The sequence below is a fragment of the Prunus dulcis genome, chromosome 5, assembly GCF_902201215.1.
Source record: "Prunus dulcis chromosome 5, ALMONDv2, whole genome shotgun sequence".
Classification (NCBI taxonomy): domain Eukaryota; kingdom Viridiplantae; phylum Streptophyta; class Magnoliopsida; order Rosales; family Rosaceae; genus Prunus; species Prunus dulcis.
Genome location: NC_047654.1, coordinates 3,130,336 through 3,145,965, shown reverse-complemented (window position 1 = coordinate 3,145,965; position 15,630 = coordinate 3,130,336). Strand labels below are relative to the sequence as shown.

The window sequence follows — 15,630 nt, the reverse complement described above, 5'->3', positions numbered from 1 at the left end:
GCCACACTCAAGATCCTCTGTACGTAATCTCCCAACTCAATATCATTGTAGACTGGGCCAAAACAGAGCGGTTTGCCCTAGGTTGTAAGTAGCTGAGTGGGCTAGGACTTGATTTACTTATAAAGGTGAGTTGGAGCGAAATTATATAGTTGGGGTGCCATATATGGACCTTTTATGTGGACTTTCATGTTAGCCACATGATCATTACATTAAACTTAAGTGAAGTTACTATTCAGATGAATTATATTGCTAATATGAAAATCCACATCTATGGTTTATAAATGACACTCACCATAAAACTACTTGTGAGTTAGCCACAAACTGTTTTCCCTAGTGTGATGTATTTTTTATTTTTCTCAATACGTTGGGCCTGAAATTTCAATCCAGACTTAAAACTCTACTGACTTGGGCCTTTATGTAGAAGAGAGCCCAGCCTTACTGACTTCATCAACACCAACGAACGGTTGAGATCAACTTGAGTATCCCTACTCACACGATGACGCTTTGATCGGTGACGCGAAGCAGAGGGAAACTGAGAATGTTGTTGACGAGGATCGAAATTTCTGGCGGCCCGTGGAAAGCTTGCGAGAAACGAAAACCTAAAAACAAAACCATAATAACAAAAACTTCTCAGAGACAATAGCACAAACACAAGCTACGCACAAAGCGAAAACGAAGGAAGGAAGAAAGGAAGGAAGAATGGTGCTGTGGGAGATCACATTAGGAACAGCCTATTTCTTGGGGCTGAGGCGCACTTATAGACTGGCTCTGAAGATTCAGCGACGCCTCATAAGCCCTAAGCACCCCAAGATCCGTCAATTTGCTCACAGGTATTTGTTCTCTCTCTTATTTTTTCCCCCTTTAATATCTCTTTCAAATAGTTGTGATTTGGGAAGAGTTTGATGTATTTAATCAAATCAATAATTCTAGAATTTCCTCTCAATATGAATATAATTTTTGGTTTATTTTGCATGATTTTCTTTCCTTTATCTTTGCATCCATAAAATTGGTTTAATGCATGTTTTGCATCAGTCTCATTCAAATGTATGTGTGCTCTTTCTTCTTCGTGGTTTAGGAATTTTTGTAATCTTAATATATAATTTGTTGAATGTTTCTCAGATCTTATTTTCTTTGATGTTTTCAATTTCCTTTTATGAAATTAGCTGTGAATGGCCAGTGATTACCCCATTCTTTCAGTGTTAAAATATTTCTGTTGGGTAAATACTTAACCTTACGCATAAGTTTCGATGCACCAAACTCTGCAATTTGTTGTTGCTGACATCTCTAAACCCTTCACAGTTCTCATTTGTCTCTTGCAATCTTCATGTAATGTGTTCTTCCTGGATTAGATAAACATTTGATTATTATCCTGGACGTTTTTATTTGAATATTTAGCACAAATTCATAGCTCATCAGAACATATTTTGCATTCAAACTATCAGACGTGTTTAATCATCGGTAGGATCACTGCAGTTTGTTTGTTCCTACGGTCCAATTTTACTTGTTTCCTGTGATACTGCAATAGTTCGTCAAATAATGACCATTAATCATTTGTTGTTGTATTAGTTTATAACTGCTACGGCCATTGTGTTTTCTTTCATTCAAAGGCGAACACGTGCTGTGTTTGATGTAGCTATCAAGGTTCACAAGAGCATACAGGAAAGAGACATAGAAGTTGGTCGAAATCTTGGTAACCGGATCCTACGATGGCTTGATCGGATGAAACCCGAAGCTCAGATTCGGGGTCCTCAGGAAAAACCCCCCACCAGTGCTAGCGTGATGAATAAGGTAAACTCCTCCCACCTCAAAACTCCTGGAAGCACCCAGATAACCAGAAATCAGGAATCCGACAGGCATCTGTTTTCAACAATGACCAATATGTGGTCTAAACCCCTTCCTCCAATTACAATGATGATGAGATCACGAAAGCCTTCTGGGATGATAAACCAGTACAGGCACTTATGCATGAATGTGCCTCAACCGTTAAGATCGAACTACAGTGCAGGTGCGTTTGGGGGAGTTATACGGAAAGATATAATGCAGTGGATGCTGCAAAAATGATGGGGAAATATTTACCCCTATGTGTTTCTTTAGGAGCCAAACAATGTTGGGATCAAATTAAGGAGCAGATAGGTTTTGAGGATATTGGATGCAATACAGTTCCTCTGGGGTTGACTGCTGTTTTTCAAAATCTGCTTTCAGAGAAGTGTATTTGTTTTGTTTTCTTTTTCTGGGACAATTATATGATACTCTTTGTTTTGTCTGTTGTTTTTTGTTCTTTTTGGGAAGCTGTAGTGGCTTGTGGCATCAGACGGCTTTGTAATTAAATTACGGGGATTTTAAATCCTGATTATTGCTTTGTAATCAGTTCTCGCCGTAATTTGGCCAAAGATGTCGCTGCTTCAAAATGTGAAAATTCTAATGGATCACAACATGTTTATCAAACGAATATATGATATGAATTTGATGCTCAGCTAGTTTTTAAGTTGGAGCTTGTACACAAAATTCACATGTTTTTGTGTACTGAAATTGTCTCGCAACCGTCGTTCACCAATTTGTGATTAGTCAACAAATTAATGGACTGATGAAAAGAGTCAGGTTAGAGATTAAAAATGGAGACGTGATTAGGTCAGTTGGTTAAGGTATGTGTGCTCGTCTTATTACATTTGAGTTTGATCCTCCATACAATACACTAGAGTAGTTTAGAATATTATTTTGCCAAGATTGTAATAAATAAAAAAAAAAGAAAAAAGAAAAAAAAGAGAGAGAGATTAAAAATGGAGGTCCATCTTTAGCCACTTCAAATGTTTGAGAAAATTTCAGTATAGTTTATGAAGTTGAACAAGGTTGAAATAAGAAAAGCTTAAAACCCGCACACATAATGAAGCTCCTCAAGCCACAGATAGAAACCATGAAGATAATGATAGACAGGAGAGGCAATGCATCAATTCCTGAAGCCACATTTCGTTTTAATGGATGTGCGTGGTTTACAATGGTATCTTTCAAATAAGTTTTGACAGGCCGTAATTATTTTTTTGTTCAAAAAATTAGGCCGTAACTTATGAGTAAGGTTTTGGGCTTTCCTTCAAGGGTGCTGACCATGGGCTTTATGTTTGGAAAAGAGACGTATTAAGCCGGGGGCATGCAGGGTCTCTCTTCTGTTCTGAACGCGCCAGTCGTCGTCCTTCAATATCTCTTTGTATACGATTAGGGCTTGCAGACAGTGAGAGAGAGAGAGAGAGAGAGGGAAATCGAAATTGGCCTGATAGCGATCGTCGTTGAGGTTGAAAGAAGGACTTTGTCTCGGGTAAGTAAATTTGGTTGTGACAGTGTAGGAAAACAAATTGAAAACTTGAAATCCCAAATTTCGAATTGGGTTCGTTCGGCATTGGAAGGGTCAATATCATAATCCAATGTCCAATCTGTAGCACCAATTGGGGTTTTTGTTTGCTATAGAAAGAAAATCCAATTACTCCATGTTTGATTTTTCAATTGAGTGTGTGTATGCATTTGTGTATCTCATTGAATTTTTAGTTTAGGTGATGCCCTTTATGATTTTGGTCAATATGGTTCAAAAGATTGCATCTTTGAACCAGATGCCAAAAACCTAATGGTGCTTGGTATTGATGGTGGGTTCTCATTGAACCTGGGCGGTTTTGTTAAGTTGCTGCTGCTCTAAAATTTTTGTTGATTGCTACTTTTGAGGGTTTATTATTATTGTATTTTTCATGCACCCTTCCTTTTATATTTTTCATGTTATAAAACCAAATGCTTTGGTTGCATAATTGTTGTATTTTTCATGCACCCTTCCTTTCATATTTTTCATGTTTTAAAACCAAATGATTTGGTTGCTTAGAATCAGTCAGAACTATATTTGTAAATCTGATTTGCTACTGCTTATGGAGATAGCATATTGTTGGTTTGAAATGCTACTGGTTTTGGTGGTGGTATATGGTTCCCTTGAAAGTATAAAATCTATCCATTGGGTTTAGATACAATTTCAAGATGGTTTCCCTGTGTAATGTGATACATGTTCCTGCACTTGTACTTGTTTGTTGAAACTGTTCGCTACTTCATATGAAGTTGCTGATCCTCATCCTCTTTGTAATTGCAGGTAGCAGAAGTCACAGACATCACAATGGAATTGGCAGACAAGGCCGTTGGGTTTCTGTTATCCTATATCAGTTTATCTATATTCACTTATTACACATTTTGGGTTATAATCTTGGTCAGTTAATTACCTGCCTTGCTTCGCTACTTCTTTCTTAAATGCTTCTTACACTTATATTAACCTGCTGTTGATATTTACTCTCGTTGTGTTTCAGCCTTTTGTAAACAGTGATCACTTTATCCACCGGTATTTCCTGCCCCAAGAATATGCCATATTAATACCTGTGTTTGCTGGCATGGTGCTTCTCTGCTTCTTATGCATTTTCATTGGATATGTGATGCTCAAATCCAAAAAGAAGAAAGCATGATACAAAGGGTTGCGATCGCGCAAGGGTGAGCTTTTCTTTGGAGGTGAATCAGAGTATAGATTTTTATAGTCATTTTCTCAAATGGAGCAGATTACATTACTTGTTTGTCTGTATCATTTCTAATTCACCTTTCTACCCTTTTTTGTTTCTTTTATCTCCATAATTGTGATTAAGTGTTCATTTGACATTCAGATATGTGATAGTTCTTCCATATTTCTAAGATTGCAACACTAATTAGACTGCCTAGGTAGGCCTGCAGGTTTAAGAGTCCAAAATCTCATCCAACTCTGTCTTAGTCTCTCTTTATAAACCTTTGAGCCTGTATGCTTGAATTGGCATATATATGTATATGTATATCATTTACAGAAAACTAGGATCAACAAAGTCATATACTCTGGTCTCTAGCTGATTAATTCATTAAATATGACAAAACCCAATACTAATCCTTTTCTAGAAAATTAAACCTGCTTTTGGTAGGCCTGCAATTAGTCTCAGAGGCAGCTTGCTCTGTTTTTTTGCACATGCAAGTAGGGCAGTTGATTTTCTCCTCATAGGCAAAATAATGCATATCTTTATGTTCTTTGCCACATCAAATAAAAGTGAATATAATCAGAACCACTTCCTTTTGAAGTACCTTTTGAGTGTTTAGATTTTAGGTCCCACTTCCCCCAATATCGCTTGTATTAAAAAAATTTAAAAAAAATCTCCTGTCGCCAGTCCCTGCATCACACCCTGCAAGGTTGAGTCCTGTGTATTCCCATTTTGATCCCCAAGCATTACAAGCTGACCTACAAATATCCGATGACCACAAGATGAGAATCAATATTCACTATGAACAAGGCCTTTGTTCTTATCATAAAGTTGAACTTCCCACTTGTATAACTGGTTGCTGCAAAGTTTTTGGTATGCCAAGCTGCTGGGAATGAAGCAATTTATGCTTTTCATAAGCACGACATTTGGTCCGAAGTTTCTTTTACATCAACCACAGTTCAAACTATTTTGGCTTGATTGAAAAAGAGACACTATTTTGGCTTTAATTGGGATTAGAACTAGATTTACAATAGTGCTCCAAATGCTAATATGAATAAGCTCAAAACTTCCCAATTTTACTAACTTCTGTGTTGGAGAGTTATCTGCCAGCACCACACTAAGGCTCTTCATTTTGAGGTTTATTAATTTTGCATATTATTTTCAGAAGATATGAGGTCCAAATATCCACACTCCAACATTGTTTATAAAACAAACATTAGCAATTTAGTGTTTATCCACACTAAATTGCTTGTTAAAAAATAATAATGAATTTTTGGTCAACCCAGATAAATGAAGTAGGCACCAACACCGCCGTCCTCAGTCTTTAGAAATGCCCGACTCCCATTTGATCAATCACATAACATTCCATTGCCCCACTCCCCACCATTTCCAACCTGTAACCTACCAAATCAAAGCATGCCATCATCATAATCAAAACACAAATTCCGCAAATAACAAATGCATCCGTGCCATGACGTGGCAAAAGCTCATTGGCTTCCAAACCATTATTCAACGAAGCAAAAGGCACCCAAAAACTCCACTTGTTTAAAAAGCCGTTGACAGCCAAAAAAAAAAGACGTGCGAGCGCGGGCACCTGTCACATAATTCCCGCGTCTTTCACCTCAATTTCTCGCGTTAGATTCCCCATCAATCCAACGCTCACAATTCTCAGGAAAAATAAAAAGGAATTAATAATAATTTAATCACATGATCGAAACTCAAATTCCTACCACCTTGACCTTATTATTTGATCACCAACAAACATCATCATCATCATCTTTGAGATTTCAACGTTGTGTTATGTGTGTGATTGTGATCGCCATTCAAATATCGGATCCGATATTTGGGTCAAGACTGAAGGGCAATTGATTCGGAGGATCCACCGAAAGAGGAGGAATTAAGTAGGACATGAAAGGAGATGTTGGATTGGATCTTTGAAGCTTCCACCCTCCCTCCTCAGACTCTCTAATCTCATTAAACATGGATCCAATTTTCATGCAAATCACCATGTTTCTACACTGAATTCAATGAAGCTCAGCTCAGCTCAGATCATCGTCGTCTTCTTCAATTTCGATCCGAACCCACAACTTGAATTCTCAACTGACTAACCACAAATCATCAAGAACAGAGAAGTACAATTTGATCTCATTCCCATTTGCTTGTATGAAATTTTCCTGTCCCTTATTCTTTTTGGGCATTGTTTTCTAATGTGGTACGTGGACACTCCTCATAGGTCAAAATAGAAACAAAAGGATCATAACCATCGTACATATTCATCTTTGAGTCGGAGAATAAAGTTAGAGAAACTTTTTTAGCTTTTGGTCGTCCTGATGAGCAACAAGCAGCCAGTGAAGCTAGACGACGAGCAAATCGCGGACCTGCGTGAAATATTCCGGTCGTTTGATCGAAACAACGACGGAAGCCTAACACAGCTGGAGCTGGGGTCGCTTCTGCGCTCACTGGGGCTGAAACCAGGGCCTGATCAGCTGGATACCTTGATCCAGAAGGCAGACACCAACAGCAATGGCCTTGTCGAGTTTTCGGAGTTCGTAGCCCTCGTAGCCCCTGAGCTTCTGTCCGCCAAGTCTCCTTACACGGAGGACCAGCTGAGGCAGCTGTTTCGGATGTTTGACCGGGACGGCAACGGATTCATCACAGCTGCCGAGCTGGCTCACTCCATGGCTAAACTTGGACATGCTCTTACAGCTGAGGAGTTGACTGGGATGATCAGGGAGGCTGATACTGATGGGGATGGCAGGATCGATTTCCAGGAGTTTGCTCATGCCATTACTTCTGCTGCTTTTGATAATTCTTGGTCTTAGACAATTCCCAGCTAGTTAATTCATTTCGGAAATTCCATCCATCGGTTTTCTTTGTTTTCAGGTATAGTTTGTTTAATTTCTCTGTTTCTGCATTCTCTGTTGTTTGTTTTTTGTGTGCATATATTTGACCATGAAGTTATATATGCATCGATCTGTTTAATTTGTGATAGGAATGATTTACATAAGGCAGCCTTCACTTCACTTCAATATGATCTTCTCATACAAATTATAATAGTGGTCTCTAATTAGGAGCATGCTAGGCAATGTTGATGACGATTTAATTTTGAATGGAAGGATGGTGAAGAACTCATGATGGGAAATAATCTTTATTCACAAGAGACCAATGATGAAGCATCTTATCTTTTTGGTCTCCAAATTAATGTTGTGATGTGATTCATGGAATACTTGATGTGGATACAAATTCCACACGTTATGTAAAATGTCTCGTGTGACTTGAAACCAAAGAAAAAGAACTCCAATGCTTAAGTTACACGAAAAGAAATAACAACTTAGAGTTCTTGGACTCAGGTCGTATTCCCTTTCATGACCGGAGGTCTTGTCTATTTATTATGCTGCGAGTGAGCCCGATTGCTCCAATTGGTAATCAATGCGTGTCATTGACCGATTTTAATTCTCATCACCCCTGCCTAGCCATAAACTACTTAATAGGTGGAGTGATCATGCGTGATTTGATCTACGCTTATTCGTTTTGAGCATTTGAATTTAGGATAATCGTGCAAAGTCCACTTGCCCAATGCAGTTGGCCAGCTTAGGTCTGCAAAAGAAGAGAAAAAGGAAGGTGCAAGTTTTTTATTTTATTTTATTTTATTTTTATATAATACAAGCGATAGTTGGGCAGAGGGGATTCAAACACCGACCTCGGGTACATGGATTACGACTCTTAACCACTTGAGCTACAAGCCTCTTGCAACCGTAGTAGTAGCAACAATGAACAAATATATTTATAAACTAAATCAACACCAGCAGCTGGTGTGAGAGGTAGAGGCAGAGGAGCAAGATGCACATACAATTAGTTTATGTAGAGGTGTATGCATGTGATCAGCATAAACTTTGAGGTGCCATTTATGTATTGGGTGGAGGACACAAATCCATATCATGTGGATTCCTTCTACTGCGCAAATGTTATTGTTTTACAGAAGAGAAGATCTTGTTTTTCAACCATGTTTCACCTATTTGTTGCAGGTTAGACAATTTTCCTAGAATGACCCACCAGCCGAGTCTTCTGTTCCAGCATGATGCTCATAGTGCTTCAAGTATTTAATTATTCATGTTCTTCTTTTCTCTCCTGATGATAAACGTGGCATTTGTTTTTTTTGGCAATCTGATTTAATTCCAAGGTTCTGAACTTTTTCTTTTGTTGGATTTCATGGCCGTTCTGGGAACATTGCTTTTATTATAGGTGAGTTGTGTTAATCTACGTGTTATAATACACGTGGATAAATAGATACATGTATTATAACTTGAGCGAATTGATGCACAACACGTGGGGCGGTATATCCGCCAAGTCAAAATTTAATCAATTTCTCCCTTGTTGACTCGTAGGTGTAATTTGAATGTAATCCTAAAAAGTATAGGAGATTCATAATTGCATTAGTGTCGTGAAACGCGTTTTCGACCATTCTTCGGCTTAAATGTCCTAATAGCGTATTGGGCTTGAATGGTATCGCCTTTCCATGTTGACAAAGTTATACAGTTTATTGTCACGCAATCAGACTTTTTCTATGTGATAAAGTTTCTTCTTTGTTATATTATATTTGCATACCTGTAAATGAAACTTGGATTCCAATCTATATTGTCTTAGAACATCTCTTGTTGAGACTAAATTCAAATTTTCACCCTCTAAAGTACAACTATTCATGTATTTTTAGGACTCAAATTGTTTTTTCCTCTAACTTTGTAGACTCATAATTTGAATCCGCAACTTTATTAAATTGTTTAATTGTTAATTCCTAATTTATTTTTTTTATCGTTAATTTTTCTTAACATTATTTTTGTTTCAACATTCATGATTTAATTTTATGAACATTTTGATCTAAAAAAATCCAAATTTTTTTTTACTTAAAGAATTAAAGCAAGTATAACAAAAAGATGGATATTTGGAGTTTGGAATGAGTTTTGAGATTAGATCTAATTTAGATTAATTATAAAAATTATTTGACCATTGGATTTAAAATAATGGTGGCCATTGATTATATATAGATGTTGGAATTAAAAATAAAATAAAATGGGAAACATCAACTTCTTTGGAATAGCTGTTGGTATTTTTTTTTTAAAAAAGGATCAGGAGCTCTCAAAATGAAGCCGTTGGATTTCAACGCCTCTTTCATGTGCCATGACACTTGTCACACGGAAAGGAGGTGAGTGGTCGAAATCAGTATACAGCACAGAGCCTGCTTTTTTTCTCCCTTCACATGGGCTGCACAGCTGGCTATTGGGCTCCACATAAAATACTAGTCCAGGAAAAACTTGGACTGGAATTCCACCCAAAATTTGACATTTCTTAAATTTCCACCCCCCAAAATACATGGATTGAAGAATAATTTTAGACTCAAAACTGAAAATTTGGGTTTCCACCTCTTAAGTTGGAGATGGCCTTAGAACACTGCAATCTGCTATAAAAGTGCTTAATCACTTACGAAACCCCAATTCCGAAATACACCCAAACTTCACTCACAACATTATGATCTATTTCTCCATTGCTCTCGATATGTGTCCTTCAATCAAATAAGGTGCAACGCACACACCTTGTATTCTTTCCAAAATTGTGTAGTACGGAGAAACACTTGTGTGAAAGGAGAGAAACACTTTTATGTAACGGGAATAACATTTTTTGCTATTTCTGGCTAATAACGCAATAATTTGTAAGATAATTTTTTCACGTGTTATTATATTATTGGTTAAAGATAACAAAACAGTATTATTTCCGTTAAAAATAAGTTTTTTCAAGTAAAACGGATATAACACTAGTGCTATATTCGGCCAACCACAGTATTACATACTTAATAACTTTGTCAGCCCATAGTTTTTCTGAGCAGTGGTGAGGCTTGAGGAATGGCTGGCAGCAGCAGCCCAACCTCTCTTGATGACGTGGCCAAGTTAAAGCCACACAAACGAGTAGAGGTGGTTTTGGAGGTCTTCAAATATTTTGGTCGTCGTAGTAAGAAACTATATTTTATGTTGCCAAGCAGCCACTTAAAAATACTGCAAGTCAGTCAAATAGCTTGTATCTGAAATCATTATCTCCTTCATTGTTGAACTTTCAAATTAATTATAAAATTGATGCTCTAATTAAGCTAAGGAGCGTCTCTTAATTTGCAGCAAATTAATCGTAATCCATATACAATTGAAGAAAATGGCGGATCCGAAAGAAATTACCAACAAAAAGCTTCAAGGCAAGGTCGCGATCGTCACCGGAGGCGCCAGCGGCATCGGGGAAGCCACCGCGCGCAAATTTGCCTTGCACGGGGTGCGCGCCGTCGTGATCGCGGACGTCCAGGACGAGAAAGGCCAAAACGTCGCCGCATCGATCGGTTCCGACCGCTCCATCTACATCCATTGCGACGTGACCGACGAGGACCAGGTCAAGAGCTTGATCGAATCGACGGTCAGGATTTACGGCCGCCTCGACATCATGTTCAGCAACGCTGGCATCGGCTCCGCCGGCGAGCAGACCGTTTTGGAGCTGGACCTGGCCATGTACGACAGGGTCATGGCGGTCAACGCCCGCGGAATGGCGGCGAGTGTGAAGCACGCGGCGAGGGCGATGGTGGAGGGGCGCGTGAGGGGGAGCATCGTGTGCACGGCGAGCGTGACGGCGAGCGTGGGGTCGGCGAAGTTCGCGGACTACACAATGTCGAAGCACGCCGTTTTGGGGCTGATGAGGTCGGCGAGTGTGCAGTTGAGCGCGTACGGGATACGCGTCAACTGCGTGTCCCCAGGGAGTGTGACGACGCCGCTGCTGCGGTCGAGTTTTAAGGCGGGTGCGGTGGCGGAGGAGGAGGATGTGGGGAGGTTGGTGGAGTCAAGTTTGAGGTTGAAAGTAGGGAAGACGATCTCTGTGGAGAATATAGCTGACAGCGTCGTCTTTTTGGCTTCTGACGACTCTGAATTTGTCACCGGCCATAATTTGGTTGTGGATGGTGGGTTTATCAGTAGGATAACCTGAAGATTACAGATAGTTTTTTTATTTCTTTCTCAAGTGACAAATGAAAGATCCCAAGGGATATAACATTGAAACTACTCAAGATCCGAAAGTTGCAGATTCCTCATGGCGGAATTATGATGGTTTTGTTTTGGTTTGTCTTTCTTTTTATGGAGTGATGGTATGATTATTCTGCTTGTTTTGTTGAAGCCTAAAAAAGGGAAGAGGGATAGTTATATATTGACAATTTGTGGCCAAATTGATACATGTTTTGTTTAATCAACCTTCCTGAACGCTTGAACTTATGCTTGACTTCCTATTGCCCATCTTTGGGGCTTACACCACAGCCAGAGGCATCTAGACTTGTAATTAGATTTTTTATTATCTCTTTTTGGCTTAGCTCTGTCTGTGTGACATACATGCATTTATCTGTCAGTAATATTCTTTCTTAGGGTTCATTTACGAGTGGTTCAGGGACGGATTCAGAATTTTAAAATAGCGTGGACTAAATTTACCTTACGTAAAAAAACTTATAGAAAATTCGACAATACGATTGAATTTCATTGATAACAAAAAAAATATATAAGGGGCATAATGAGTCTTACTCTTCAAAATGCATCTAATACAAAAAACAAATACAAGTAACACTTATATAAAGTATAATCTATTGAATAATATATAGAAGATGAAAGTATATAGACTAACAAAATTCCCAATTGATAATTTATAAGTCTCAATTGTAAATCTCTAATTGATACTTTATAAATCCTAAATCTCCAAAAGTTCAACATCAATAAATTTAGAGAAGAAAATTAAAGAAGATGAATTTTGAACGGTAAGACTCATTATGACATGGGTGATGGCTTGTCCTGCATGACATGGAGGGCTGATTTTTTTTTTTTGGAACAACAGGGCTTGGGTAACTGAGCAAAGAGAGAATGAATGTTTTTGGCATAATTGGTCCCGTGTGGGGTTAGTTTGTAATTTTTATTAGTCAAACGTGGGATAGTGTAGGGTTGTTAATGGGATTTTATTTGTGTGGGGTTAGTTTTAAATTTTTATTGTTATTAACTTATTGGTCAGACATGTGGGGTAGGTTTGTTAATGGGATTTTAATTGGCTGGTTTTGGGGATGTCAAGTGGGCTGGGCGGTATTATTTTTGTCTACAAAAAATAAACTCAATTAGGCTACAGTCTAGGTTAGCCTAGGTGTAGGATTGTGCCCGGAGTAATTCAAAATATGTCAGAATTACTTATGGGGAGAATAATATTCTTTTCAATATAAGACTCGTTTAGGGGTAATTATAGATGTGATAAAATTATTTCTGGGGAGAAACATCTTCCACGTGCTTCTTTATAAAATCACTTAAAGTAATTATTTGGATAAATAATTCTCCACAAAGTGATTATTGGTCTCTCCAAAATCACTCCCAAATGAGCCCTTGTTATACACATGACTCAAACTATAGTTTTATACGAGTAACTGTTTAGGGGTTGTTTGATAACCATTTCATTTTCATTTTTCATTTGTTATTTTCTTTTTTTGTCAAAAACTGAAAACATGTTTGGTAAGAGATTTCATTTTCAGTTAAAAAAAAAAAGTGAAATCTAGTTTTCAAAATCACCCTTTATTTTAAAACAAATTGAAAGTATTTTCAATTTTCAATTTTTGTTTTCATCTTTTTTGCGCTCCGTGTTCCTTCATTAATTTTACATCACTAAAACTCGGTACCTAGGACATCCCAACTTGGACCCCGTCGCTCGATTCTTGAGTTCAACAGTGACCAGTGCAAACCTCGTGTGGTTTAGATCCAAAATTCACAACAACAAAAAAAATCCTAATTGTGAAATATTCAACGAAAAACACTATGAACTCTCTGTGACATGCACTTAATTCCATTTTCAAGTTCCACATAAAACTGAAATAGGTTACCAATCAACTTTTGTTCACTTTTCACTTCTTTTTATTTATTTATAATTTTATTTATTTAATTTTTTAAACTGAAATTAGTTACCTAATAAGTTTTCAGTTTTTGAAAAATCAAAATTGAAAACTTAAGGGCCTGTTTGATAGCCATTTCAGTTTGATAGCTATTTCAGTTTTTAGTTTTCAATTTTCAGTTTTCAAAAAAAGTGAAAATGAAAACTGAACAAAAGTTGTTTGTTAACTAATTTCATTTTTCAATTTTATGTGGAACTTGGAGATGAAATGTTTTGGAGTTCAATTCTGAATTTGAGATCATAGAATGAAAGTGCATGTTACAATAAGTCCATAACATTTTTTGGTGAATTTTTTGGAATTAGGATGATATTTTTTTGTGTGAATTTTGGATAGGGAGTTCTTGAGGTTTGGATTGGGACCATGGGCAAACACAAGAATCAAGAGGCCGGGTCCAAGTCCGAAGGTCCCAAATACCGAGTTTGGTAACTGGAGTGCATTTCATGTGTGGTGTAAATTAATGAATGAAATAGGAGTGCACAAAAAATAAAAAACGAAAACATAAAATACTTTCAAGTTGTTTTCAAAAAAATAAGGGTGATTTTGAAAACTGGATTTCACTTTTTTGAAAATTGGAAACGAAATCTATTACCAAACATATTTTCAGTTCAAAAAAACAAGTGAAAATGAAAATGAAATGGTTATGAAACCCCTAAATGGTTATCAAATGGATCCTAAGCTTTTGCTTGAGGGTTTAATTTTAATATGGACTTATTGTATTCCCATTTATACTCCATACTAAACCTCTTGTTGTTGAACCCACAAAAAATATATTGAACCTTCCATCTTTGCAATACTTCTGGCATCTTTCGGGACTTGTTTAGTAAACTTTGTTGGACCTATAGGAACTTTCAGATTGGAAATCAGAGGTCGTGGGTCCTACGGGCCTAATTGACCTAGATGGTGGGCCTCGTAGGTCCGACTAGGACCAAATGGTTGGGAGGTGCTTGGGGCTTAGAGGTTTGTTTTAAAATGGTATTATGCTATGAGAGTTTTATTAAATGTTTATGAATTATTATGCAATCGCTTTTACTTTCCAAGCATGTTATATTTTAGCATGAATAAATAATTAATTAAATGCATGATTATATGTTTATATTTATATGTATGCTCGGTGGCTTGAAATCGATGAATCATGAATATTAGTTTTCTCAATAGTATGTTGTACATATTTGAATGTAGTTTGAGAACAGTTTTGAAAGATTATGTATGGTCAAATTCAAGTTAAGGAATGTTGGGATTGATCTCGTTTTAAAAAGGGATTTTTGGTTATCTATTTAAGAACTAATTTTTTGAAAGTTAAGAAAGGATTTGGAAACTAGATTTGTGGAAAAGAGGAATTTTATGATAAGTTTTGGAAAATGGTTTTCAAACCCACCACAGGAGTACCCCTCCTTCCCCTCCCCAGTTGCCCTTGGAATAGTCTAGTCATTTATGACAACGTCCCATGAGTCACTGGGACGCCTGAACCGTGTGGTGCGGGGATTTGCGGTCTCAGGTTGATTATATCTTCCTAAGTCCTGTGAGGGAAAATGACGAATATGCGTTTCAGGCTTATCACTCGATTCTGCGAGGATATGTGTTCTTGGGCTGACTACGTGTACCCCGAGTTCTGCGAGAATGTAACATATATGGTTCTTAGAAGTATTTGAGTTTTGAGATGTTTTAAACTAAAATTGATGATTTTATCTTGCTCTTTATTGGTGAAAGTTTTAATACATGTTTTCAAATTTATGAAACAAGGATCGAGAGTTTTCTAAGTTTTAAGGATTTTATACAATTCACAATTATTTTCTTAAGTGATGAGTTTATTTTTACATGTGAAATATTGAAGCATGTTTTATTCAAACATTGACATTGATATTAAGGTTTCACGTGGCCAATGTTATTTTAATAATTTTCTAGTTTTCCTACTTATCTGTAATGAGCTACTATATATATGTATTTGTAGATGCACATATGTGATGGGTGGGAGATTGTTTGCTTAAGTTTCGCGGATTAATTAAAGTTTGAAGCTTTTGGTTTTAGGAAAGTGTGAAAAAATATTTAATTCATGTGCTTACATATGGGTTGAACTTTGTTTTCTTGTATAAAGAACTACGTGTGGTATGATCTCTCAGTAAGGGTACGTAGGCAATC

The 15,630-nt window shown here is 37.2% G+C and overlaps 4 protein-coding genes across 5 annotated transcripts; all 4 read left to right on the top strand.

The window, feature by feature from the left end:
- The first annotated feature begins 496 nt into the window (after positions 1 to 496).
- LOC117626894 lies at positions 497 to 2,473 on the top strand. The gene is made up of 2 exons (XM_034358686.1): positions 497 to 830; positions 1,608 to 2,473. The coding sequence occupies exons 1-2, from the start codon at positions 700 to 702 to the stop codon at positions 2,059 to 2,061; spliced, it is 585 nt and encodes a 194-aa protein (XP_034214577.1). The 5' UTR covers positions 497 to 699; the 3' UTR covers positions 2,062 to 2,473.
- A 635-nt stretch (positions 2,474 to 3,108) lies between these two features.
- On the top strand, positions 3,109 to 4,693 carry LOC117628135 (dolichol-phosphate mannose synthase subunit 2). Its single transcript, XM_034360514.1, has 3 exons — positions 3,109 to 3,307; positions 4,115 to 4,228; positions 4,326 to 4,693. The coding sequence occupies exons 2-3, from the start codon at positions 4,139 to 4,141 to the stop codon at positions 4,476 to 4,478; spliced, it is 243 nt and encodes an 80-aa protein (XP_034216405.1). The 5' UTR covers positions 3,109 to 3,307; positions 4,115 to 4,138; the 3' UTR covers positions 4,479 to 4,693.
- Positions 4,694 to 6,106: 1,413 nt separating this feature from the next.
- LOC117627744 (probable calcium-binding protein CML18) lies at positions 6,107 to 8,820 on the top strand. Of its 2 annotated transcripts, XR_004585828.1 has the most exons (3): positions 6,107 to 6,640; positions 6,742 to 7,391; positions 8,534 to 8,820. XR_004585828.1 is itself a non-coding variant. In XM_034359974.1 (2 exons), the coding sequence occupies exon 2, from the start codon at positions 6,839 to 6,841 to the stop codon at positions 7,328 to 7,330; it is 492 nt and encodes a 163-aa protein (XP_034215865.1). In that variant the 5' UTR covers positions 6,107 to 6,640; positions 6,742 to 6,838; the 3' UTR covers positions 7,331 to 7,497. The 2 variants fall into 2 exon arrangements, 1 of the variants encoding a protein (XP_034215865.1); XM_034359974.1 differs by lacking the exon at positions 8,534 to 8,820 and having other exon boundaries at positions 6,742 to 7,497.
- A 1,560-nt stretch (positions 8,821 to 10,380) lies between these two features.
- On the top strand, positions 10,381 to 11,836 carry LOC117627743 (nepetalactol-related short-chain-dehydrogenase/reductase 1-like). Its single transcript, XM_034359973.1, has one exon. It carries the CDS (start codon positions 10,704 to 10,706, stop codon positions 11,514 to 11,516), a length of 813 nt encoding a protein of 270 aa, XP_034215864.1. The 5' UTR covers positions 10,381 to 10,703; the 3' UTR covers positions 11,517 to 11,836.
- The last annotated feature ends 3,794 nt before the right edge of the window (positions 11,837 to 15,630 follow it).

Coding starts and splice junctions, on each gene's coding strand:
- LOC117628135 (XM_034360514.1), top strand. CDS start 4,139: ATGGAATTGGCAGACAAGGCCGTTGGGTTTCTGTTATCCTATATCAGT. Junction 4,229..4,325: donor CATTTTGGGTTATAATCTTG/GTCAGTTAATTA, acceptor GTTGTGTTTCAG/CCTTTTGTAAACAGTGATCA.
- LOC117626894 (XM_034358686.1), top strand. CDS start 700: ATGGTGCTGTGGGAGATCACATTAGGAACAGCCTATTTCTTGGGGCTG. Junction 831..1,607: donor ATCCGTCAATTTGCTCACAG/GTATTTGTTCTC, acceptor TTTCATTCAAAG/GCGAACACGTGCTGTGTTTG.
- LOC117627743 (XM_034359973.1), top strand. CDS start 10,704: ATGGCGGATCCGAAAGAAATTACCAACAAAAAGCTTCAAGGCAAGGTC.
- LOC117627744 (XM_034359974.1), top strand. CDS start 6,839: ATGAGCAACAAGCAGCCAGTGAAGCTAGACGACGAGCAAATCGCGGAC.